The sequence below is a fragment of the Perca fluviatilis genome, chromosome 3 (genome assembly GCF_010015445.1).
Source record: "Perca fluviatilis chromosome 3, GENO_Pfluv_1.0, whole genome shotgun sequence".
Lineage (NCBI taxonomy): Eukaryota > Metazoa > Chordata > Actinopteri > Perciformes > Percidae > Perca > Perca fluviatilis.
In genome coordinates this window covers 23814898-23839915 of record NC_053114.1, presented here as the reverse complement: position 1 = coordinate 23839915, position 25018 = coordinate 23814898, and the positions used below count along the sequence as shown (strand labels likewise).

Genomic DNA, 25018 nt, shown 5'->3' with positions numbered 1-25018 from the left:
GGGCAGCAACATTAGCACAGAAGAAGTGGGTACATGCTACATGCTGAGCACTTTAACAGTAATAGTCATTTTTAAACATAGAGAATATGTGTTGTGTATTTGGGCTGATATGCAAGTCAGTATCACCAAGGAGCAGTATATTTAATTTATTACCAAAGATTAAAGAGAACATTGACAGACTGCTGAGAACTGTGCGTCATTCTCAATCTCACTGTCCTTCTGGCTTAAGACCATATCACTGCTGTCGTAACCTCACTATTCTCAGTCTCCTTCAGGCCACTGGTGTGCCTCTGTGTGTGTGTTTACTTAATCCTCTTTCCAACTCCAAGAACTGTAAATAAACATCCGAGGAATTGGAGGAAATGCGAGGTAAGCTGTGTTGACATTTTATTTTGGTAGATTTTCTGTTGTTTTCATAGCTGCCAATATCAAGCAGTGCTGACAGCAGCAGTTTCATACTGACCTTCGCCACCAGCTGCTCAGCTGCTTGCCCCATCCAACAGGAGTTACCTGCCTTTGCAGTGGCTGTCTTTCTCCTTGTCAATTTCATTGTGGTGTTATTCATTCCTGAAAGAGTTTATATCTAGATTTACTTTTTCCGGTGCATGGGCCGTCTCAAGAGGACCACGGTTTATACACTGCAGTTCTCCCTTCCTTCATTCTGTTTATTAGTCTGAACAAATATGTAAATACAGTGACAGTGATGTGCTATCTCACCTCATGGTGCAGTTTCATTGTCAAAAATGTGGGATACTCTCCAGCTTCACTGCCAACTTGTTTAAAGGTTAATGGTCCAGCCCAAGGGGTTTACAGAAGGAGTCTGTGAACCGTCTTTACAGTTACATCATCTCCTAATCACTCTACAGTCCTAAAGAAAACACCATCTTTGCATCTTTGGCAGGGGCCAAACATACCAGCACGCTTTAACTTAGATCTTGTGCACATGGACTCCTATGATGCCCCCCTCGTCCTTAAGGTCTCACAGAAGACTAATGTTTACTGGGCATCCAGATTTGACATTGATTTCAATCATTGATTAGCATCTTCAGAGACTCTGTAAACTATCAGCCCTCAGATGGTGAATAAAGTAACCTGAACCTCGCATTACTCTGTGGGTTGGCAGTAAGAGATAGCATACATGAAAAAGAGTAAAACACACTAGTATATAGACCACAAAACAATAGAATAACAACAAAGATGTGCAGCAAATTTATATATCTTTCAATGGACTTAGAAATCCATAAGGATACATAATATTGTTCAATCTCATTATTGAAAGCTAGCAGCAGTTTTATGTAGGCCTATGTGTATTGTGCATAATTGTTAAGCATAATTAAATTAAATAAACATAATAAATCATTTTGATTGTTTTTTTCACTGTTACTTTTGTCTTTCAGAGCAGTTTCTTAATGAGCTTTGCTTGGCTCAGTTTCACTGAGCCGCCAATGAGATCATGTTGACTCGCCTCCTCGTTTAGTCAAACCTGCAGAGGACTGTGTGGCTACTTAAGGAGATTGAGATTCAAGCAACAAGGTCAGTGGTTATAAGAGATGAAAACAACCCTGTTGGTCCTACATAAGAGAAGATAAATCTTTATTTATCCATGTAGGAATTCTTGTGCCAAGATGCTTGACACACAGTGAAATAAATATTACTACAGCCCGACCAATATTAGAACTTTAAGGCTAATACCGACATGGCTTTTTTTTTTTTTTTAAACATTTAACATAAACAAACATTTGTTAGGGTCTATTACATTTTATTTTTAAATGATTGATCCAAGAAACGTACTGAGCATTTTACAGTTGAAAGATAAACATGTCGATGCTCTCTGGTGGACAAACTATGTAACGGCTAATTTATCGATCTAGCTCTAATACATCGTACAAATATAGCTAGTATACAGTAGCCTATATACATACATGGTAAGAGAAAATATACATACAGTACATAAAATCAAGTGAAATAATAGTAAGCTGAAAAAAGAACATATGATGGTGCAACACATTAATGAAAGTATGATGTCCTAGTTTCAATATAATCTCTGTTAATATCTTACCCGAATTTAAAAACTGAACAGAAAGGTGCTTCTGTGTTTTGTTACACATTTTCCAAATTACAAACAGAAATATACATAAAATATAAATAATAATAAAAAGAAAACAGTATTAAGAGATGTAGGAATAAAGTAGGATTAATGAATACCTAATCTGTGTAATAGGTTGTTTTGTTCTTCAGACTTCAGGGTCCAGTTTTATGTTTACGCCTAGTCTAATCTTTAAGTTTGTAGCCTTAGAATTGGTATTGAATTGTTGATGTTTTCCTTCATCCTAGACTGTTAAAGACGGCTGTGGTTTCACTACTGCTTTGCTCCTTTCCATCCTCTCTTTATCACAGAAGCGTTTTCTAAGAACCCAAACCTTGATGTTTTAATTGTGCCTTATGGACCAATCCTGAGAAAAATAACAACCAATTAACATCAAAAATGATGCATTTGCCTTCAATTTTACAATACTGAGAGATTACTCAGCAGTAGGTTCCCCCTTCTTAATCCATTACATCGCTGCCTCTCTCTTCTTCCTCCTCCTCCTCCTCTCCTCTTCCTCCTCATCCTCTGTCACCCCCCTGATCTCTCTCTCCCTCTCTCTCTCTCTCTCTCTCAGTCTCTCTCTCTCGTTGAACACAGGCGCTCTCTCCTTCCTACCTCGCAGACGTTTGGGTGCCACCGCCGCTGCATCCCATCTCTGACACTGTTTGTCTCTTCTTTTTTGTTTTACCCTTTTACTCCACAGAGACAAACGGGGTAAAAAGAGGAAAGAAGTGGCCGCTACGGGGCGAACCACAACAATGACCCGGTCCTGACTAAAATTGAATGGATTAGCCAATCTATTCTGAGCGCTAATGAGATTAGAGACATGGGTCGCGGCGGCGTGGTACCTTTCGTTGAGCTCCTCGGGGAACATTTCCCCTGTCAACAGTCCTCCAGACGTGGAAATGCTGTTTTTGATATTGAAGATGCCGCGGGTGCCAGGGGACAATAACAGACCTTTGAATGCACACTCACCTGTGCCGCTTTTGTGGCGCGCGGATTCCTAGAAGTAGAAGTAGTAGCGGCAGTATTGGTAGTAGTATTAGTAAAGGAGGACAAAATGAAGTACCAGAAATATATCACGGTGATGCAGATGGCCATGGGAGTGACAGCCTCCAACAAAGACTGCCTCCCCACTAAGAGACAGCTGTGGTGAGTAGAGAGGAGGAAGGAGGCGCGCGTGTGAATGGGAGCGTGCGTGAAAAGAGTGGCAAAGGTGGTGGTGTCTTTTCATGTGAAGAAAAAAAATAGCTTTAAAATTAGCCTATTAGCTTGGTTGTCATGAGAAGCTCCCCCATTCCCCGGTGTCTCGTGTGAAGTTGAAGCTGAGCATCTGTTGGCGGAAGTCGGCTACCTCCACGGCCTTCAACAACTGTTTATATCCATTCACACAGAGCAGGTATTTAGCCAGGGACGAGAGGTTGGTACAGTAGCTTGCTGTGCAGCCGTACATGGTGCTACGTGCGTGCGTATGCGCGCGTGTCGTCCCTCTGTGTTTAGCCTATCTGTGTTTCGCTTGGTGGACTCCTGTTTGTTATGATCCACACTGGTGAGTTTTGCATGCAGCGGTCGGAGAAGCGGACAATACTGAGCAGGTGTATTTACAACAACAACAACAACAACAACAACAACAACAACAGTAGCCTATCTATACTGTAGCATTGTTCTGTAGTTCTATAGAACAATGCTGAGCGCCGTCCGATACAGTCCACTTTGAAATGATTTCAATTGTTGCGTCTGCTCGCACTCCGGGTTTTTCTTCCCCCTTTCTCCTTCTTTTAGCGATCGTTCATTTGAAGCTTCTGAGTGTAATTTTGTGATGTGTTATCCCAGTATGTCTCTGTTCTCAGATCTATTTCTGTGAGCTGATGTAGTAAAAAAAAAAAATGGCTGGTTTCTCCACTCTCATAACTTATTCAGCTGCTTCATGCCTCTGCATTTAGATCACAGTAATGATGCTAAGTGGTTTACCATTGTTGGCTTCTTATATGTCTGTGTTAATGTATGATCGTTTCCACCTAGCTTAATTCATATCAAAGTCTGTTATTATTTACCCATCTATTTTTCACTCAGCTGCATCCACCGAACCCACCTGCCCTAAACATCAGTTTCTCTTTTCTTATTTTTACCTTTTTTATTGGTTGTACTGCATTGTAAGGATTGTTTTCATTATCAATTAAACTATTGATTATTTTTAAGATAATCAATAAATCATTTGGTGTATAAAATAGTATAAAATAGCTTAAAAAATAGCCATCACCCTGGTGGGGTTTAAAGTGCCTACCATATGCCAATGTCTACAGTTCGGGTTCGACCAGGGACCTTTGTTGCATGTCATTCCTCATTTCTCTCTACCCTTATTTCTTATCATCTAATAAAGCATAAAACTCCCCCAATACTTTAAAATAGCCATCAAAAGTTCCCAAAATCCAAGGTGACATCTTCAAAATGTTTGATTTGTCCAACCAACAGATTAAACATACGATATAGACTAGGGGGCTGAAATCACAAGTTATCACAATACAATATTATATTGATTCTTTGGACAAGGATACAATATTTGTTGATATCACAAAGTCTGCCACAATATGATTGCAATTTGATTTGGTTCACGGGCGTGAGATCGATATGAGACGATATCATTAATGGCCATTTAACACAATCAGTTACATTTATATCAACTCAAAGTAACTAAAATATTATTTAACAATTTTATTACTGAGCTCTTTCCAGACAAAAAAACAAACAATTTTTTTAACTAAAAAAAAAATATATAAAGTGGGAATTTTAAAATAAAAGGTGCATCTTAAGATGATATGTATCGATATTTTAAATTTGCATCGATGATATTGTATCGTTGATCATTTAATCGATATATATCGATCTAGATTGATGTATCGTTAACACCCCTGATATAGACCTGATTAATCGATTTGTAGACAGAAAATTAATCGGCAACTGCTTTGATAGACGATTTTTAAAGGTACATTGTGTAGGAATGTCTCCCATCTAGCAGGGAAATTGTATTTTTGCATACAAAAGAATACTGCTCTATAGCGCCTCGCTTTTTCAAATGCGTGTTGCAACTACGGTAGCCATTATGTACCAAGAAGCTATGACAACATGTCTTCCAATAGTGCTTCATCGAGTTTTCTTTCGGGTGATGAGGTTCGTTATTTCAAACAAACTGCAAACTGCATTGAATCATTAGTGTGAGCATGTATAAGTAATTACCCTTGTAATTTAGACCGTAACATTGACTTACCAGTCGAGAGCATCCCTTTGAAAGTCTTTCTCCTTCATTAGCTCTTTCCACCTGGGAAAGGCTACCCCGATGTTTACCCTTGTGTTTTGAATTCACCGGTAACGTTGCCTTTTTAATTCCCTTTTTCGCTTTTTGGCGACGAGGATTCCTTCTCCGGTGGCTCGGCATAAGTATGATCCTCCATTATGAACTAAATTGCAGTTCAGGCTTTCAAATTTGCCGGGGCAGTGACAAGCGCCTCCCACTGATCTCCTCCATTTCAGCTGGTTTCAGTCATGTGACGTTGGCTCTGAACGAAAAAGCGTTGCTAGTGCTCTATGTCCCTCTCAGCGATTATAGTTTTTCAAAATGGCGGAACTACATGGAAGCCTCCTTGGACTTACCCGTCCAATGTAAATACAGATAAGAAATTCTTCGCTTACGAGGATAAGTCCGATCATTGGCAGAGGTAATTTCACACCAATGAGGACATATTTATGAATGAAGACATTGATTTTAGCTAATAAAATACTTACAAACACTACACAGTGTACCTTTAAGCAAAAATGTCAAACATTCTCTGGTTCTAGCTTTTCCAGTGTGAGGATTTGCTGCTTTTATTTGACTTATGTGATGGATAAAGATAAAACACAGTGTTTGATAGACATTTTTCACCATTTTCTGACATTTTATAAACCAAACAACTAGTTGATTCATCGAGAAATAACCCCCAGATTCTTAAATAATTAAAATAATTGTTAATTGTTGTTAAAATCCTTACATTTGAGAAGCCAGAAGCAGAAAATGACTGTGTATTATTGTCTTGTAAATATCTTTAAAGATTAGCTGTATCTCAAAATGTCATTATTCTAATTAATGAAATTGATGTCAGTCAACTAACCGATTAATTGACCAATCGTTTTGTACTCTGGGTATAAGCCTGCCATTGGCTGGCTATTTTAGTCTGCATTTTCCTCCCATCCGCTATCTCCGCTAACTATTTAGCAAGGGGACCGTCACTACATGTAGAGTTTAGCGCCGCCCAAGACAATTGTGATTGTTTTAAGCCAGTGCATTTTCCCCCCTATAGTAGAATGATAATGGGTGCTTCCAGACCTTTCTCTAGTGCTTACACAGTGCTGTGCGGTCTGACTACACGATACTACATTATGGTAAACTTTGTAAGTCTCTTCCTTTTCCTCACTGATGTTAGGAGCCTCATTAATTATAAAAAAGGAAAATCCAAAAACATTACACAGCAGAGTACTGTTCAGTCTAATTATAGGCCCTCAATATTCGTACAATGGGCACATTCAGTTCTTCTCCTTCTGTAATCCACATAGATAACATTAAGCACAAGGTATAATCCTTCTAGATTGGCATTACTTCACAGTGAGAAGACAAACACTGGTTTATTGTAATAAATGTCCAAGCTGGTTCCTGTTGAGTCCCTCCTATATATAGGAACAAGCCTTAGCAACACATCTGACTGAATCACAAGTCATCACACAGGGGAAAAGGATTGGGTTTCTCCTCTTAGCTCATGACTGCTGTCAAATGTGTTGCAAAGGACACAATGGTGACTTGGTTTTGACACTTCTCCCTTAAGAGAGGCGCGGCGGTTTGTCTGAGGCCATCACATCATGGTGGGGGAAGGGGCACAGCCATTAAAACAGGATTACTGTATTGCCTCCGACAGCCACTTTAACGAAGGGAAGCTGAACCAACACGTGCCTGCAGTATAGGTTTCATGGAGTCACCCCATGCATTCACTTGCATGCCATGTCTGTCTTTATTCAGGGTGAAGTCAGAGCCTAGAATCAGTAGGCTTGAATGCACGCAAGTAACTCAATTACTTTGAATACACAGATTGAGGTAATACTCAGCAATGTGACAAGATTTGAAATTGAAAGACTTTACTAAAAAACCCAAGTTTACATCAATTGTTTGATAGTCAAGGTGCATGCTAACCTTTGAGCTAATGGGAGTAGCAATATAGTAGATGCATGCTGGAGGGACTTTGTTGGTTTTAGCTCTATCCATTCATCCACCTCTATCCCTCCATTTGTTCTATGCCCAGGAAAACATATTTATTCCACCATTGTTAAACATAAACATGCAATTTTTATTCAGTGCACCACTTTGCATCAGGTTTCCTCTTTGACTTTTGTGGCACAAATACGGAATCCAAACATCAAAAGAAACCAGACTGAGCAGTTTATACCTTAATATATGATAAGATAAGATTAAATATACTTTACTTTTACTTTACTTTACAACTGGTGGTCCATTGAGTTGAGAGTTGCGATGAAGGATATGCTGCATGCATTAATGCTGATGGTGAAATCTAAGACACAGCACAAGTTTTGGCTCCTATAAGTAATGTTTTTACAGCAACAAAAAACACAAAGGGAGGCAACATAGTTGTTCCTTAAACCAAACAAGGAGACACAATGAAGACATCACTTATTATAGATGAGGAGGAGGTTGTGCGCCAGATGGCTTTATGATCTTCCAAAACACTCGACCCCCTTGATTAAAAAAATGCTTACTTTGTAGCATTACCACCAAACTGCATTTGCCATTTGAATTGGTATAATGTTCCTGAGGCAATAAGAGTTACATTTAAATATATTATAAAAAACAATAACTATAACCTTGGTAGATCCTTGTGTATTAAGAGAGCCCATTCAAAAAGTGGCTTTCTTACTAAGTCAACTGGAATTCATTCATCAGCATTGTTAATCGAGTTATGCTTGATCCGATTACAACCTTAATATTAGATTACTTGGTTAAGGTTTTTAGCTGTAATAATATGAGTATTGTTTTATTCTGATTATAGTCAAATAAATAGAGTTTATATGAAGGCACTGAATAACAACAAACAGAAGGCTCTACAGTATATGACTCCATTACTCTGCATAAAACACATTGTTATTAAACGAAACACAATGGTCTGTAATAACGACAGCCCTGTAATTAGTTTGAGATGATCCATAAATAATAATTAGCCTGATGACGTGTGTTTAAACTGGTCACAGCTCTTCCTAACATGTGGGTGTATTGTCTTGTATTGTGTGCCAGATGTCTACTCTGCTCCCAGTGACAGCTACGCCTGGTGTTCTCAGTCCACCTGCTTAATGATGCATAAAGTCAGCATCCCTTCTTCCCCCCAACTCACACACACATGCAGCAGCCCTTCTGCCCTCTGATTTGCCTGTTCACACGTCCTCCCTCCCAGCTCTTGAGAGGAACACGCACGTTAAACAACTCCTGTCCTACCCCCTCCACTCTTCCAGTTCCATTCATGGAGGCCATGATGCGTAATCTCATACAAACTGACAATGCCGCGCATTAGTTACCTCAGCAGGAGCCCAAGTCTAGGGTGGGCCTGTCATGATAATCAGTACTTTTCTGAAAAACATGCTGAAATACTGTCTTTTTTCTCTCTGTCTCGCTCTCCCTGAAGTCAAATTTGTCATGAAATATGATCTTAAACACACAAGTCCTGACTTCATGCCAGTCTTTGAACACCCTACTGTTACTCTCCATAGTTCATTATAGGGTATATGCAATTTGTGTGTTTTTGTATTCACTGTTTCTGTCCATTAGGAACTCGCATGTTCTTATTTTGGCAGAACGCTTGTAATCTCCTCTCAGATGGTTTATGCCACTAAAGGGAACAGATTACACAGGGTTTATTGACTCGTGTCTCACCCCCACCCACTCTCCGAGCTTCCTGTGGGTATGTGTTTATGTGTTTGTTGGTGTGGGTGTGTGTGAGTCTAGATGGGTTAGGGCCTTTAGTGATAACTTTTCAGGCCCAATATAAATGCTGATAACTGTGAAATTTAAGTTTTTTTGCTACTGCTATGTTGAATGGCTACTGTTTAATGCAACTAATTCTCAGATTACTCAGGTTACTGTATTTGTTACTTTATTTGTACCCGTAGGTACCAGACTAAGTACATACTGTAATAATACAGCATTTCACTCCAGTTTATAATTTTTCCCTTTTTACGCCTTCCGCCCCTGAAGACAACATATTTTTAAGGTTTGTGCTGTATACAGCTTTATACAATCTGCCTTGCACTGTGTCTGGATTTTTTTTTATAACTGGGCGTTTTTTTGTGATCAAATAATCTAAAAGGCGAGTCTAATCTACCAATGCTTATATGACATGCTCATATTCATGTAGCTTTCCAAAGTAATAAAGAGTTCCACATAGGGCTACTCATCGAAAAATAAAATGGATAAAAAGGATTTTCCTTCCTCAAATGTGGCAGAATGTTCAGAGTGGCGGCCATTTTTATGAGTATCTTTGCCATGGCAACGGACTTACTTCCGTATAAACATCCTAACTGGCTAACTAGCCAGCTGTCTGCTTATTTGCTGGCTGGCGTGCTGGTTCCACTGTGCTTTCTTGCAACATTGGTTACAGAAAATGAGCCGTACAATGGGCTGGGTCTAACGGTTCGCTGACCCGCTCGTTGCGGTCCCTCCTCCTTACTCCCCATCGGCTCTCTGGAGAATATCTCCCGATCTGCATCAGCCCACTCTCCTCCCAACGAGCTGCAACACACTTCAAGTGTACTGATTGAAAACAAAAGTCAGGCTAGCATGGTTGGGTTGACAGAAAACAACAATAACAACTGAAAGGTTGCCAAACACACCGGCGAAGCTTTTGGGGCGTAAATTGCACTTTTCAATGTATGTTCTGCATGTGCCGAGACATAAAGTGTGCTTTATCAGGCTCGTAACTTCCGTAGAGCGGGGTATTGAACCTTAATACTTGTTGATTACTGACCGAAATGTGACATAGAATCAAGTATTACAACCTGAAAAGATGTTTGCTTCTTTGAGCAAATATTTAATGAGTTTAAAGTTTAAATTGTATGTTATTCAGGCATTTTTATACTCCTCATAGTATGGTATAAAATGTATATATAAATATTTAGCATTGTTACCAAAACTCAAGTATTGCATTGGCACCGGTATTGAAATATTTGAAATGATATTGAGCCATATTCGGTTGATAAGGTGCGTACCAATCTGAACTATCTGTACTTTCCTGTTACTGCTCAGTGCAAATGTGACTGCCCTGCAGCTGTGTCCTCCTTAAATCTGACTGCAGCTCTTACACACATGCATGTCTGGATTCAAGTAATGGTGAGCCTAACTAATGGTCTGCTGGTAATGGCTGCTTACAGAGCCTTTTGGTGATGGTAACAAAGGCCTATCAGAGAGTCATCGTCTCCAGTCAGAGCCAGACGGCGAGCAGCAATGACTTTTAGAATCTGTGAGTCACACGTTCTCGGCCTCTGGTGACTTCCGACTGTCACGATGGCTCACAGGGGACTGACAAGATGGAATCCATCACTGCTGTCCCACAAATAGAGAAGGACACAGCAGAGGGGATCCACTTTGGTCTGACAGAGAACTCAATTTATTCTCTTTCTTCTTTCCCTCTGCTTGGCAGATTTATATCCGTCAGTCAATTTTAATAGTTTCTAATGTTACATAATTGAGGCATTTAATTTTTCTTAATATGATGTAATAGCATTATACTGCAGTGTAGTAGAGACTCTCTGCAACTCAAAAAGTGGCTGAAATAAGTCTTTGCCCACTGAAGCACCCTTAGTGATTATCATTTTTTTTATTTATTATGTCCTCTATTCCAGTAAGATTTAAATCACCTAACCAATCAAATAATTTATGACTACACAGTGTTGCAAACCATACTTACCTACTTAACCTAAGATACAATACCTAAAAGTGTAAGCCCATTAACTGCAAATCACATATTATTGCTGACCATTACTTAAAGGCAGGGTTGGTTATGTTGAAAAGCTAGCAAGATTTGAAAGTAACATCTCCTCGCTCCTTTTTCAGAGCCCATAAGTTATTTATTGCTATCAGGTTATATAAAACAATAAAAAAGTGTATATTGGATAAAGTTACAAACCCTGCCTTTAATATTCCAAATTACTTAAGTCTAATCTTCCGTGTAAGATTAGAGAGTTAGCAAAACCATTGCAATGTAGTTTGAAAATAAAACCCCCAAAACCATAATAAGCAAACATGGATGTTTTTACAGGATAAGATGTACTAGCAAGATGACCGTTTTCAAGAAATAGATGGAGCCACACTAACAGCTAATTAAGCTTATTACTACTGTCACCTCTTCCTGTGTTTGTTGATATATCATTTAAGACTTGCTGATCTCCCTGTAAAGGACAGTTATCTGTAAAAATCAAAACATGCTCATGGTTGGTTGGTGGGATGGTGTATGTGGTATACAGTAGGTATGGCAGCATCTCAGGCTACTTTTATCACAACTTGTCTTCACTGCAGACCTCTGCTCATACATTGAGATTTAATGTGCCCTGAAGTTGAATTTGTGTTTGTATTGATGTGTGTTATGCACACATGACCTGCCTGTTACCCTCCTCTCCACAGGGGTCAGACAGCACTCGGACATGAGCGTTGTCCTGCCTTGTTTGATACATGTCTATATGCCTAATCTGGTCTGCCCATCTGTCAGGCCTGTCTGGCCATATCAGAGTCTTGATCTCGCCACAGATTTTCAGTCGCATCCTTGTCTGCCCAGGTGACTTTCAAAGAGCTTACAGGCTCCAACTAGTACATAAAAAGCTTTGATATGTTTCCTTATATTCTTTTCTTTCTCCTTTTGCAGATGTTTTCAAGGATATCAACATATGAGTCATTTGTTTCATTCTTCTGTTAGGGAGGGTTTGTGAGGTTATCTTAATAATGTGTCATGCACCTCTTTTCACCACTTGTCCCCTGATGTAGAAGGGACCCCGTGAGCAGAATGATGCATGTTCATCGGCTGCCATCACTTCCAGCTGAACAGTCAGGCATTACGAAGCAGTGAGAATGACCTCAGCCATACGCTGACAGTGTCCCTCTGTCTTTTGTCCCTTTGCATTATGGTCTTTCTCCTTTTGTCTTTCGGGCCCCTTTTCTTTCACCTCTGCCTCTCAGCCCCATGCTCCTTCATGCTTATTTCACTTGTCTCTTTTAGTTTCTGCTTCTCTGTCTTTTTGCTCCTATTCTCCCGGGCAATAGTGGCACTTTAGTTAGTGAGTGTTTTTACATGGAAAGTAAACCAAATGACTAGCATACTGGCAGGGAAAGCTTGTTTGAAAGAATATAAATGGAAGAGGAAAAGTCAGTGGAGCTGCTGTCGCTCGATAAACTGGAAGATATGAACAAAGGCAAATCCCAGGATCAAAAGGCATCCTGTCAGAGCTCTGTTTAACATTTTGGTCAGAGCACAGTCCATTGTTATTAGACGTGATATAAAAACAGTTAAAGAGAAAAACATTGTAAGGCACTCTTCTCTATTTAGAGCCACCTGGGCAGAGGAGGACAGGAAATCTGTGATGGGATCATGTCTCTGGTATGTATTTGTGTGACTTGGAGCATTGCTGCTTAGGTAGAAGTGTCAGGATGAGGATGAGACACACCTGCTTTTTTCCTTGTAGCCCCCACTGAGCGGAACCAATTGTTCAGCAAAGTGCTCTCCATCTAAAAATCTGTCATAACAACATACCTCTGTGGTAACAGGAGGATGTACTACCCTGGTAACCCCCCAACCCCTTTAACACCCATGGAGCAGGCTAGTTAAACTGGTGTTTACAAGCTTATACAAAATATGTCACTGGTTTACATTAAAATATGTGCTCAAGTGTTAAATATAACTGACCATTCTGTAGATGTCTGATGACGTGTAAATCTGTTTGGGCACAATTTTATATACACTATAGAGTATAGAACACAAAATATGAGCATGAAGGTAAATTAGTGACCTGGAAAATTGTATTGTGACAAAATAATCCTATCTCAAGATCCTTCTATATGAAAAACACCTTAATATGAGGCTTTGCAGTAATGTTAATCTAAAATATATGCTGTAAGGGATTGATTTGCAGTGACAGCTCAGTATTATGTTCTAGTTTTTAATATGTATTAGTAATATAATATACTATACATTTTTATATATATGTATAGTATTTTCAAAATCTCTTATCCCAATACTGTGTCACATTATTGTTGTGTTGTGGCAGATTATGCAATGAACCATAACCACATCATATACACTGTATATTCTTTTGCCTTTAAAAAATAAATTGCACTTGTATGACAACTGGGCAAACTCCAACTGCTGATGAAGTTCAAGTGATATGACTGAAACCTCCAGAACAGCTACTAAATGGATGCAGTGTTGAGATTCTTTGTGTAAACTGCTGTTTCAAAATCCCCAAATGAACTTTGATAATCTTTTGATGATGTTCTTATAGTGTGATGTTAGGCTGTATTGCTGCAACAAAAGCCTTTTTTGTATTCATTAATATTTTTTGATAAATGTATTAATTTGTAATTATGCTTTAACAATATTATAACTGAAGAACACACTTTTTTTCTGCTGATTCCTTAATCTATGAATTAACTAATACCGGTAATTGTTCTATAATTAGTCTCTAACATTTACACATTGCTGGGATGAGGTAATCTAAAGATTTGCTAATGACCTCTTAAATTCAGGGCTGGAGGGAGATTCTCTATTTTGGTCTGAAGTCTCATGTAATATTCATAAACTTCACCTCTCACTGCAGTCAGTGCCTAATGTTTCTTGTTATTTCTTTATTTTCATGCTGTAAGATGCCAGCATTGCCTGTTGTTTGCACTGAAGGGGTCCCTTTGTGTACGTGTTGTGAGTGCACTCCAGCCTGTTTGTGAGTTTCTCCATATTTCTCCAGAGGCAGTGAAAAGTGAAAGTAACTTCTGTCTGCACAGACAGGACGACTGTGACTAATCCACTGGCTTGCATGGCTCAATATATCTTCCTATAATCTTGCAACTTCACTGATGATAAATCATTCATAGGCCAGCAGCAAGTGAGCAGTCATGCTTCTGCTCCTTCTGGTGTCCTGTATAGTTTTAATATTTGTACCCTGATGTTCATACTGCTCAGCAAATGAACAAAATGCAGTGTTTCTGTCTTAACAAGTCAAGTCAAAAATAGATCTATGGACATCTGCTAAAAGTAAATACACTTTTTTACAGTGCAGCTTTGCTTTTTTCAAAGTGATTTAGAATCACACGATTCTGGAAAACTTTCATTGCAAGTCAAGTTACAAATTGCACTTCAAATTATAATAAATTTTTACTCTTCGTCAGAAACTTTCATAGCAAAATATACAGTGTAAAGGAAGCACTGTATCCAATCCTTGAGCCCAATCGTCCATGTTTCATTGTCTCTCTTTCCTCCTGTTTCTCTTAAGTGATGTTATCTATTAGTAGAGGATTAGTAAGTAAGCTATAGGTTGTAAAGTGCCCTCCTTGAGTCACACGGATACAATCCATGTCAGCACTTCTCATTCTTAGAAACAGTGTTAAACCCCACATAGCTTCATAAACTGCTGCTGGATTTGTGAATGGAATCCCCTTGTAAAAGCAACACTGGGATTACAGTGACAGAGATTCAGTGTTTGTGTGGAGTTAGTAAATACACATGTGTGTGGACATTGTGCACAGGACACAGTAGTGGACAGGGACTGAATGGCACTAATCACATATTAGGAACTATTAAGTACTCTTGGACTGTAACTGAGAGTAGTCAGCATTATAAGAACCATATGTAACTATAAGCATTAAGGCCCTTGAACATACAGCACGTCAGGAATAAACGGCAAGAAAATGACCAAATGATTCATATGTTTTGGAAAAGCCCTGCATTTGAGAGGAGCCAATCTGATGTCAGTCATGCCTATTATAGCAAGTAGATGTGTAAGTGGACGGTGGAGAGACATCCATTTATAAGAACATGTGTTATCCTTTTACTGCTAACTTGGTCTGAAGTGCCAATATCCGAGTTTGGTTTTATGGATTTAACCAAAGAGCGCCGGCTGCTGCCAGATGTAAACAGTAAGGTGATCTGCCATCATTGTTATGTTGCCATGTTGCCTGTTGCGATTGGATGAATCTGTTTTTATCATGGGCTTTTATCCAGTCTTCTCCTTACCCAGAGAGACTGACAAGCTGTCAGTCAGTAGGTTTATCTTGACAAAAAATAGTCCATCCTCTCTTTCAGCAGCTTGCTATGTGAGTGTACTGCTGATCTGGCTATAGGGCTGCAACTAATGATTATTTGTATTAATCTTTAGATTATTTTCACATTTGACTGATTAATCATTTACTCTATAAAATGTTAGTAAATTGTGAAACATGCTCGTCACCATTTCCCAGCAACGACACCAAAAGATGTTTGATTTAAAATAATGTAAAAGAGAGAAAAGCATAAAATAAAAGAAGTTGACACAGGTCTGGAAATGTTTGGATTTTTTGCTTGAAAAGTAATCTCAAAAATGATTTGGTTATTAAAATAGTTTACGCTTAATTTTCTGTGAATTGACAAATGTATTTATCGGCTGATCGTTTTAACTCCAGTTGACTACATTGAGCTTGTTGTAGATAGCAGAAGCTAATTATGCATAATACACTCAACATACAGTATATAAGAGTTTTTGTCTGCTAGCCCTAGTAGACGTTAATCCACATGAATGTAGGGTTATAAACTTCCATCTCAAAACGTTTTCCTTTTTAAATAACTTTGGTCCACTCCATTCTTTGTATTTTATTTTTTATTTTAGGATAGAGGTTGAAAATTGTCAGATTTACAGTTAGTGGTTTTTCCTTAGCAATTCACCTTAAGTTACCTTGGGAATTCCCTTCCTTTGCAGCCGTGCATGTAAGAAGCAAAGCAGCTTCATTGTGGCTTAATAATAGAAGACAAGTGGATGCTCCATACCTACAGTGTTCTCCATCTGCAAGCTTCCCGCTGACATTCAGCCCAATTATTCACACATGCTGGAATGCAAGTACAGCCAACAGGAAAGGATGTCCTTTAAAAAGTAAAGACAGCAAGATGAAAGTTATGTCACGTAAATCCTCCAGGCATCTTTATGTAGCAGTGCCTGCTAGCAGTGTGGATTGTTCTTCGGAGAAAATGTGGTCATTGTGAATCATGTGTTATTTAATGGCTGTGGTTACATCAAGTTGTTGAGCCCACAGCTATACAACTTAAGAAACATTCAAGAGTTGAAGACATGCACAGATGTCTCAGATGTGTTTGTACTATCAATTAAACTTCGGTTAAAATGTAACAGGTGCACGCAGGTGACTCACAGTACATTTAAATGCTCTTAAATCTTCATTAACTGATTCTTTGGGCACAAAAAAGCTGTAAAGACTACCCAGACATAATATAACTTTATGAGAAACCAGTTACCTATTAAAACATCCAGCAGATTCAGAGCAACATTAGCATTCATTTGAAATCAGACCACATGGCCTATTAACTATTAAGGCAAATATCTGGCTCTTAAGTATTTACTTACAAAAAACAGCTTCCTGCTGCTGCTGGAAACAACACTGATGCAGCTTTAAATACACTGATTATTGTTGACTTTCTGCAGTAACCTGAGTTCAGTAAGGGATTGGGTAAAGGATTAATAAATAAATAAATTAAACCTAGTAAACACATCTATATTTCTACAAAGAAACTTGGTTTCTTGAATCTTGACCATGGAAATAAGTAAGATGTGTTGTGACTTCAGACAGGCAATGTATAGCTGTGGCAGTAAATGAAAGATATTATGATCATCAATGTTGCCATCCCTGAGAATCATGTATTATCCTGTTTTGCCGACCAAACGTTTTGTGGCGTGCATCATTTCTGATATCATCTTTGTTTCTCAGGGTGACCCCGCAAGATGAAGAAACATCCCCCTCAGGTGCTCCCGGTTGTTCAGATGAGCCTACAGGTGCTACCGGTGGCGCTGGTGCTATGGCAATTACTGCCACCTCCACCCTCTCGTTGCCCATGAGCCAAGGTAAACCTTCCCTGCGCCGCATCAAAGGCCGCATTCACCGCAGCAAGAGCCTGGACAGCATGGATCTGCTCGACTCCAATGTAAGGCTCACTCACGACTGGATCACATCAATTTAACATGTACACACATAGGAGGAGTGCAGGATACTAAGGTTGCAACTAATGACTATCGATTAATCTGCTGATTATTTTCTCTTGATTATTAATCCTCCAAATTTCAAAAGCTGTAACCAGCAAATATTTGGCATTTTGGCTTAAAAAATTACGAAAATTATCTGAAAACATCGTTGTTGTTTTGATTTTTTGTATTTCTGTAGCAATATTATTTCATAGGCCTGCATTAAATATAAGCTGTGATTACATTTACTAAATTACAGTTACTGTGATTTCAAGGGAGAATAAATGTCAGAGAAGTCCAAACACATTTTTTTCTCCTAATGGTTTAATTCGGATTAAACATTTGCAGAAGCTACAGCACTAATACACACCTCACACGCACACACACGTACACTCAAAACCACACACACACACACACACACACACACACACACAACACACACACACACACACACACACACACACACACAGCGTGACCTTTGGTTATGCAATATTTCTTTGATTTTCAGATGAGCACAGTTTAACACATTCCATATGTCTCTCTCTATGACTGGTTTATTCTCATGAAAAGTATTAATCTGATAAATGATTGGGTAAGCTGCTTGGACCTAAAAACCTTTAATAACTCTGGGATTGTCCATTGAGCTGAGAACTGCCTTTGGCCCACTCTCAACTCATGCATACTTGTGCGCGTGTGCAAGCCTTGTGTGCGTACCTCTGTGCGTGCGTGTGTGTATGTGTGTGTGTGTGTGTGTGTGTGTGTGTGTGTGTGTGTGTGTGTATGAGTGATGTGGCTTTTGGGAAAGCAACCAACGGTTTATGATGTAAAAGCATGCCAACCTGCTACTAATGCATGCTTGGTAAGGCTGTTTTTTGGTGGCATGGGACCACAGTGGACACACAGATACAGATAAATCTCTCTCCTGCACAGCACTACTCAGTGTGTGTCTCTCTCTCTCCCTCCTGCTACTTTCTTTATGTCTTGACCCTCTGTAGATGTCTCCTGTAATAAATGTTCACAGTGTGATGTTTCCTCATCTGCCCCCATCCTTCCTCTCCATGTTGGCAGTCTGCAGTGTGTGTGTGTGTGTGTGTGTGTGTGTGTGTGTGTGTGTGTGTGTGTGTGTGTGTGTGTGTGTGTTAGCTTGCCTTAATTGAGAGCAGCCTGGTGTAAGGAGTCATTATTCTTCCCCTCTTCATCAGGGCAGGAGTGGGACTCGTTATGATTACAGTTCACACAAGTTAACCCATTATTGATGTGAAGGAGGATTGAAGTTGGAAAGAAGAAGTCGCAGGGTAGGGTTGACAGTCAAGGATGACACTGCACAGCATTGCATACCTGAATGATGCAACACACACATATACACACACATACACATCAATTTGATTGACTGCTGGCATGAAGTTTCCTGTCAGTTTCTACTTTTGAGGCAGAGGCGAAAATATCTCAACAACCTTGAGTGCTCTGCTCCATAATCCTTGGCAGTGAGCCGTCTGGCCTAAATCAGTTTTATTTTCTTACCTTTGCAGACATGATTGAAGTAAGAGCAGAGGTGGATTGTAGTACTAGAGCTGTAGAGGCAGATGGTGAATGAAGTTAGATGAAACTTTGCTGTTACAGTATGTCATCCAGAGAAAACACAAACTTGTACCAGCCATGGTGCACTTTGGGTTGAGTGGGAGATGCATTGTCAAACTACAGAATAGCAACCCTGTCACCGGGGTAAAAATATGGCTGCTGAATTATTTGAGGAAAATATCTACTCCAATATTGTGATTTCAGTTGTGATTATTTTCTATAAATTAAATTTCAAGCCTGTAGTTGTGGTCTACATACTGAAATATCAATCAGCTTATCTCTACATGAACACTCGGTTAGAACAGTTTTGGATATTTCAAAACGTAATGACGTGGGGTTGTTTGCTTATGTTACCAACACCGCCAATCCAATCTGAATCAAACCCCACCCACACACTCCTGATGAATCAGATTCTCTGAGTTTTTAAGTGTTTAAAGTCCTACTGAGATGACATTTAGTCATCCCTTTCTGTAGTCAAAAATAATATTTTGATTTATGTAATGTATTGTTAATAGTTTTTTTTTATTATGAAAAGGAAGAAATATTAGAAATTTTCCTTTTCATCTCAACCGACTGGAAGGGTGTGTTGGTGTCTGTTATTTTTTTTTTTTTGACAAAGTAAACAAACTTGTGCTGTAGCTTTTTTAGCTTTAGCTGCTTCAGCTAATGCTCCTTGTTGCTGCATAGCTTCACAGACTGACGGTGTCAGCTCCACTTCAGAGCTTTTAAGGAGATAAGTAAGCTCAAAACGTCATTTACGCTACAAAGAACTAACTAGCTATCTGTCTTCTACCTCTCTTGATGTGAGGCGACTGTTTATCTACAGAAAGAATCAACACTGTTGGTGTTTTTTTGACATAAAACATACAGACTATTCACAGTTTATTCAAACATAAATCTTGGACAGAGTGGTGTTTCTTTTTCAACAAAAAAAAAATTTTTGGTTGAGGGTAATGCTTGTAGGCCTGTTTTTTACGAGAAGCAGGTGTGTAAATAATAACATTAAAAATGGCTGAATTTCATTTAGCTGCTTTAGTTTCAGGGTGCTATTGTGCATGCTGGCTCACTGTCACACTGTCACAGCTTACTGGAAAACTTGAACAGAGCCATCGTTAAAGTTATTAGTAACACCTGTGCTTTTCCTACTAATTACAACTCAAAATGCCTGCAGTGAAAAAGGCACATTAACCACATAACAGCCAAGACAACAACAGTTGTCATTATGGCCCATGAATCAATGGTCACCAACTAACACTTTCATCTCCTATAACTTGTTAAGAACCTGTTGATTATGTAAGTTATGAATAAAATCACAGCTGTTGTGATTTTTTAAATTGCACTCCTACATTAACGTGACGCCTCAGATGGTTTGTTAACACAGAACCATCTGAGAAGCCGTCATTGGAAACCTTTTGGAAAAGAGCAGGCACTTTCAAAAAATACCTGGCAAGTGATTGGATGAACCATCTGTCTATCACCTGCGCCATTGTTGTTTTGAACAAAAAGGCGTGGCCGTCACACATGCAGTCCATGCTTATGCTAGGTAACGTAACCCTATTTGTTCAGGTCCTATCCCCTGACCAATCGGCTATCCTAACCTTAACCAAAAGCTGCTTCGTAGAGCAGGCCTTTCCTAGAAGTTACATGGGTTCCACAATAACGCGTCACACACACCTAAAAACCATGCCGCTGCAAATAGCTTATCACCGGACGCTGATCGGTTTGGTCCGCTGCTGTTCAGACACATTACTTGAAGCCTGACAAGATGGATTTTAATGTGATATGTGATCCTGTGACTTGCGTGATCTTGTGATATCGCAATAATCCAGCTTCCATGCAAGGTAACTATTACATAGCAATTTCAATATAGTCAAGTCAAGTCACTTTATTTATAGAGCACATGTAAAACCAACCTAGGCTGAACAAAGTGCTGTACAAAGTCATATTATGTTATAAAAACAAAGGAAGACAATACAAATATAGACACAATGAACATCATAGAAACAACACACTTATATACAAATGTCCCTAAACTAAATCATACGCCAAAGAATAAAAATGTGTTTTAAGACGAGACTTAAATATCTCCGCAGTAGAGGAGGACCTGATATGAATTGGAAGTTTGTTCATTCCAGTCTCGGGGCCACAACGGAGAAGGCACGATCACCCTTTGTTTTCATCCGAGACTGGGGAATAGCTAAAAGGAACTGATTAGACGATCTTAGGTTCCTGGAGGAGTGATGTAGGGTAAGGAGATCAGCAATATATAAAGGGGCCAATCCATGTAAAGCCTTAAAAATAAGTAACATTACCTTAAAATCAATTCTATATTTGACCGGTAACCAGTGAAGAGAAGGCAATATCGGGGAGACATGATCCCTCCTTCTGGTACCAGTCAACAATCTAGCAACTGGACAAGCTGCAGGCGTGATAAAGATGATTGGCAAATCCCATACAAGGAATTGCAGTAGTCAATACGAAACGAACAGTCTCCAAGTCCTTACGACAGAGAAAGGATTTTAGTTTGGCAATAGTCCTGAGATGAAAAAAGCTACATTTGACAACAGAACTAATTTGTTTGTCAAATTGTAATGCTGGGTCAAAGATGAAACCTGGATTTCTGGCAAAAGGGCGCACACTTGAGGCTAAAGTCCCAACATTTTTCGAAAGTTCGTCAACTGAATTTGGGGGGCCAAACAACATGAATTCCGTCTTACTCTCATTAAGTTGGAGAAAGTTGTTAGCCATCCAGCACTTAATGTCTTTCAGGCAGTGAAAAAGGGACTTTAAAGAATTGGTATCATCTGTTTTTAGAGGCAGGTACAGCTGTGTGTCATCAGTATAACAGTGATAAGATATGTTTGTGAAGAATGGAGCCCAATGGGAGCATGTACAAAGAGAATAAAATATAGGTACACATCTCACAGCCTCTTTAGCTGTTATTTGCTTGGGTACAAGCCTTACATTTCCTAATCTGTGAATACATAGCAGACACTGAAATGAATACAGCAGAAAGTATTTCAGGCATCACTGTAGACAAGCCAGAGTTTGGTAATGAGTCATATACCCCTTTTCCACCAAGGCAGAGCTGGTGCTGGTTCGGAGCCAGAGCCTAGTTTCAAAGCGGTTCTTTGTTTTTCGACCACCGAAGCACCAGCTCCGAACCAGTAAAAGTGGTTCTTAAGTAGCACCAAATCATTGCTGGGCCAGAAGTAAGAACTGCTTACGTCAGCGGCTAGGGGAGGGGTTACCTTGACCAACAAGACGAACAGAAACTTGTGACCGCCATTTTTGAATTAGCAGATAAACACGATGGACGCGATTAAACAACAACAGCAGTGGTCAGAGGAGGAAACAAGTTGCTTTCTTGCACTATAAAGGTGAGCCGATGGATGCCGATGTAGGTCCGCAAAGCCATGAATATCAATAGCAAAGCAACGTCCGCCATTGTTTATGGTGTGTTTGTGTTTGGCGGCACCGCGCTAATGTTGCTGGGAAAGATGAGACGTAAACAGTGACATAAGACCTGGCTCTGTGCTGGCTCCTTAGCCTGTGGAAAAGCAAATCGGTTCTTTGGAGGCTCGTCAGTCGAACCAACTCCGAACCGGCACTAGCTCTAGCTCTGAACCAGCACCTGCTTCTGATGGTGGAAAAGGGGTAATAGTGATGCTTCACAAGAACCTGTTAATTCCTTCAGAAGTAAAACTCCCTTCTTACAGTCTCTTCAACCTTTCTCTCTCCAAACTAAAACATTATATACCAACTATAAATCTTTTATATATCTTTCAGTTAAGGTCAAAGTGTCCATTTCATCTCACTGAGCTCTCGCTCTATGCAACAGTATTGGATGTTCGGAGCATGTTACACTAATGTTTTAGCTTCCCTTCCCTTAAACTGCTGTGGACCATCACAAGATGTGCATGAGTATAAGTCTGAAGTATGAATAATAGATGGAAGAAATGATCTACTTCATAATGCAGTGTTTTCTTTCTTTCACTTGAAGCTATTTTTGTGTGATATACAAAAACAACACTGTGAAGGCTGTAGAGAAGAGTATCTGAAATCTGTGGTTAAACTGGGTGAACTCACCGGGGATTTTAGCTATTATTTATTCAATACAGACCGATGGCTTCTCTATTTGTCTTCTAATGCAAAGTAGTTGCCAATGTGTACTTCACCTTGGAGGATTGATTCCTCACATCAATGGCATTGGGTAGATGTATGTATGTGTGTGTGTGTGTGTGTGTGTCTGCATGTGTGTTGCTGTAAAGTGTGACCTGATATTCTGAGTCCTTGAGCTAAAAGTACTCACTGTTTTGGTGAGATCCATGAGGCAAAGCTTTTGCTTGATTCCCAATAGATCTTGCTGCACTGTGGCTTTAATTTTCCATTTTCCATGGTTTCAAATGAGGGTTAGGATTAGTTGATGACAGTGTTTCAGAAGAAATTGCCTTATTTTCAGTTTAATCACCATATATTTTGGCGGCTTTGAAAGGGTGTCATAGACCTCGTCACATAGAATTTCTGAACTTATGGAACTGTGGACCATTAAATACTGGTCAACCGCCTTCTGCAGCTCAATATCGCTCTGCACCTCCGTATTGCTCTGGATTGACTAAGCTACGCCCACTTTTGAGCTATCCAATACAATGGTATCACAATGTTGCACTGCTTCATTGTTATTGTAACGTCTTATGTTTATGTTGTTAATCAAGTTCTAAAAATCTTCTTTTGGGTCTTAGAGAGTAAAGTCATTATTACACGCAAACTCGAGAGGTCGCTTGTCAGGAAACATAAACATATGTCCTTTGACGAACGCAAAATGAGATTAGTGAAAAGAGATACAAAAATTGTTTCTTAAGCAGAGACGAAAACACAAAAAATGTCTACCCAAAATTGCAGATACAATGTTTTTTAATGTGACCATAGCGGGATGTCCTGCTAATTGTTGAATTCAGAATAAAAAGCCTATTCTAAGAGCTGACCTCAGTGAAATCTATACTATTTAGTGTTTGTGTAAGCACTGACATTTCTACTGGTAAATGTACACTGAAAAAATCTATTGGTGATGCTCCTATTCATTGAATAGAGAGTTCACAGGATGAAAGCAGGCATAGAAACTTTCTTGATGATTAAACAAAGGAGAGAAAAAATCCAAGCATAGTGGCAAGCAGTCAGCACCAAAAGAACCTTAGGCATTTTGGAGCAAATTAATGGGGCTAAACTGCAGCTATTTTATCAGAATAACATGAATAAACGTAACGTGGATAAAACTGTAATGGATGAACCCATCCGTGAACAGTTATATTTTAATTGGCAATTGTGTTAACAATGAAACTATAACTCCTATAACGCCACTTCACAATTTCATCAAAAGTCCGTGTTTACATCCATTGTTTTGATTGAGAGACCCCTAGCAGCAAAAAATTTCATATTGTACGTTTAATGAAATCTTGTAAAATACCAAATGTGGAAAATCGGTTTCATGTAATTTTTAAATCAAGTAGCATTTTCTGCACGCAGCTTCTGTTCATTTTGTTGAGGCAGACCTCTCAGGTCTCTGCTGGGCTGATTGGTGCAAGCAAACGCTCAAACACTGACTGACAGAGAGAGTAAAAAAAAAAATAGGATTGCAAAACGAAGTGATGAATGTGAGGGAGGAGTGGAGGTTATGACATAGATGGCCGTATGAGAGATGAAGGAACGCTTTGACAGCAGGGTGCAGGATGTTCCGATTAGATGAATATATTTTCCCTGGATAGACAAGAGGCTCCACAGACACTTTATAACTCATTCTCTTCACCCCTTGTTCTCAAGGCACAACAGGGCAAAATTGCGTTCCACATACAAGTCGTTTATCTACCTGAGTTAAAACAGGCCACTGAAAATTGTCTGTGGTTATGTATATGTGCCTGTTCTGTGCCTGTACCTTTGTGTGTGTGTGTGTGTGTGTGTGTGTGTGTGTGTGTGTGTGTGTGTGTGTGTGTGTGTGTGTGTGTGTGTGTGTGTGTGTGTGTGTGTGTGTGTGTGTGTACCTCTGGGACCGGATGTGGTGTTACAGGAGCAACA

General features: G+C 39.4%; 1 protein-coding gene across 19 annotated transcripts in view; it reads left to right on the top strand.

Annotated features, from left to right (window-relative positions):
- Positions 1-2681: 2681 nt before the first annotated feature.
- tjp1a (tight junction protein 1a) overlaps positions 2682-25018 on the top strand; it is a 120663-nt gene continuing 98326 nt past the window's right edge. For 13 of the 19 annotated variants that reach the window (XM_039796227.1, XM_039796223.1, XM_039796220.1 and 10 more), the window contains exons 1-2: positions 2682-3241; positions 17121-17334. In XM_039796227.1, coding sequence (XP_039652161.1) covers positions 3150-3241; positions 17121-17334 — 306 coding nt within the window. In that variant the 5' untranslated portion in view covers positions 2682-3149. The remainder of the gene's footprint in view (positions 3242-17120; positions 17335-25018) is intronic. The other 6 variants (XM_039796238.1, XM_039796237.1, XM_039796239.1 and 3 more) reach the window with 2 other exon arrangements.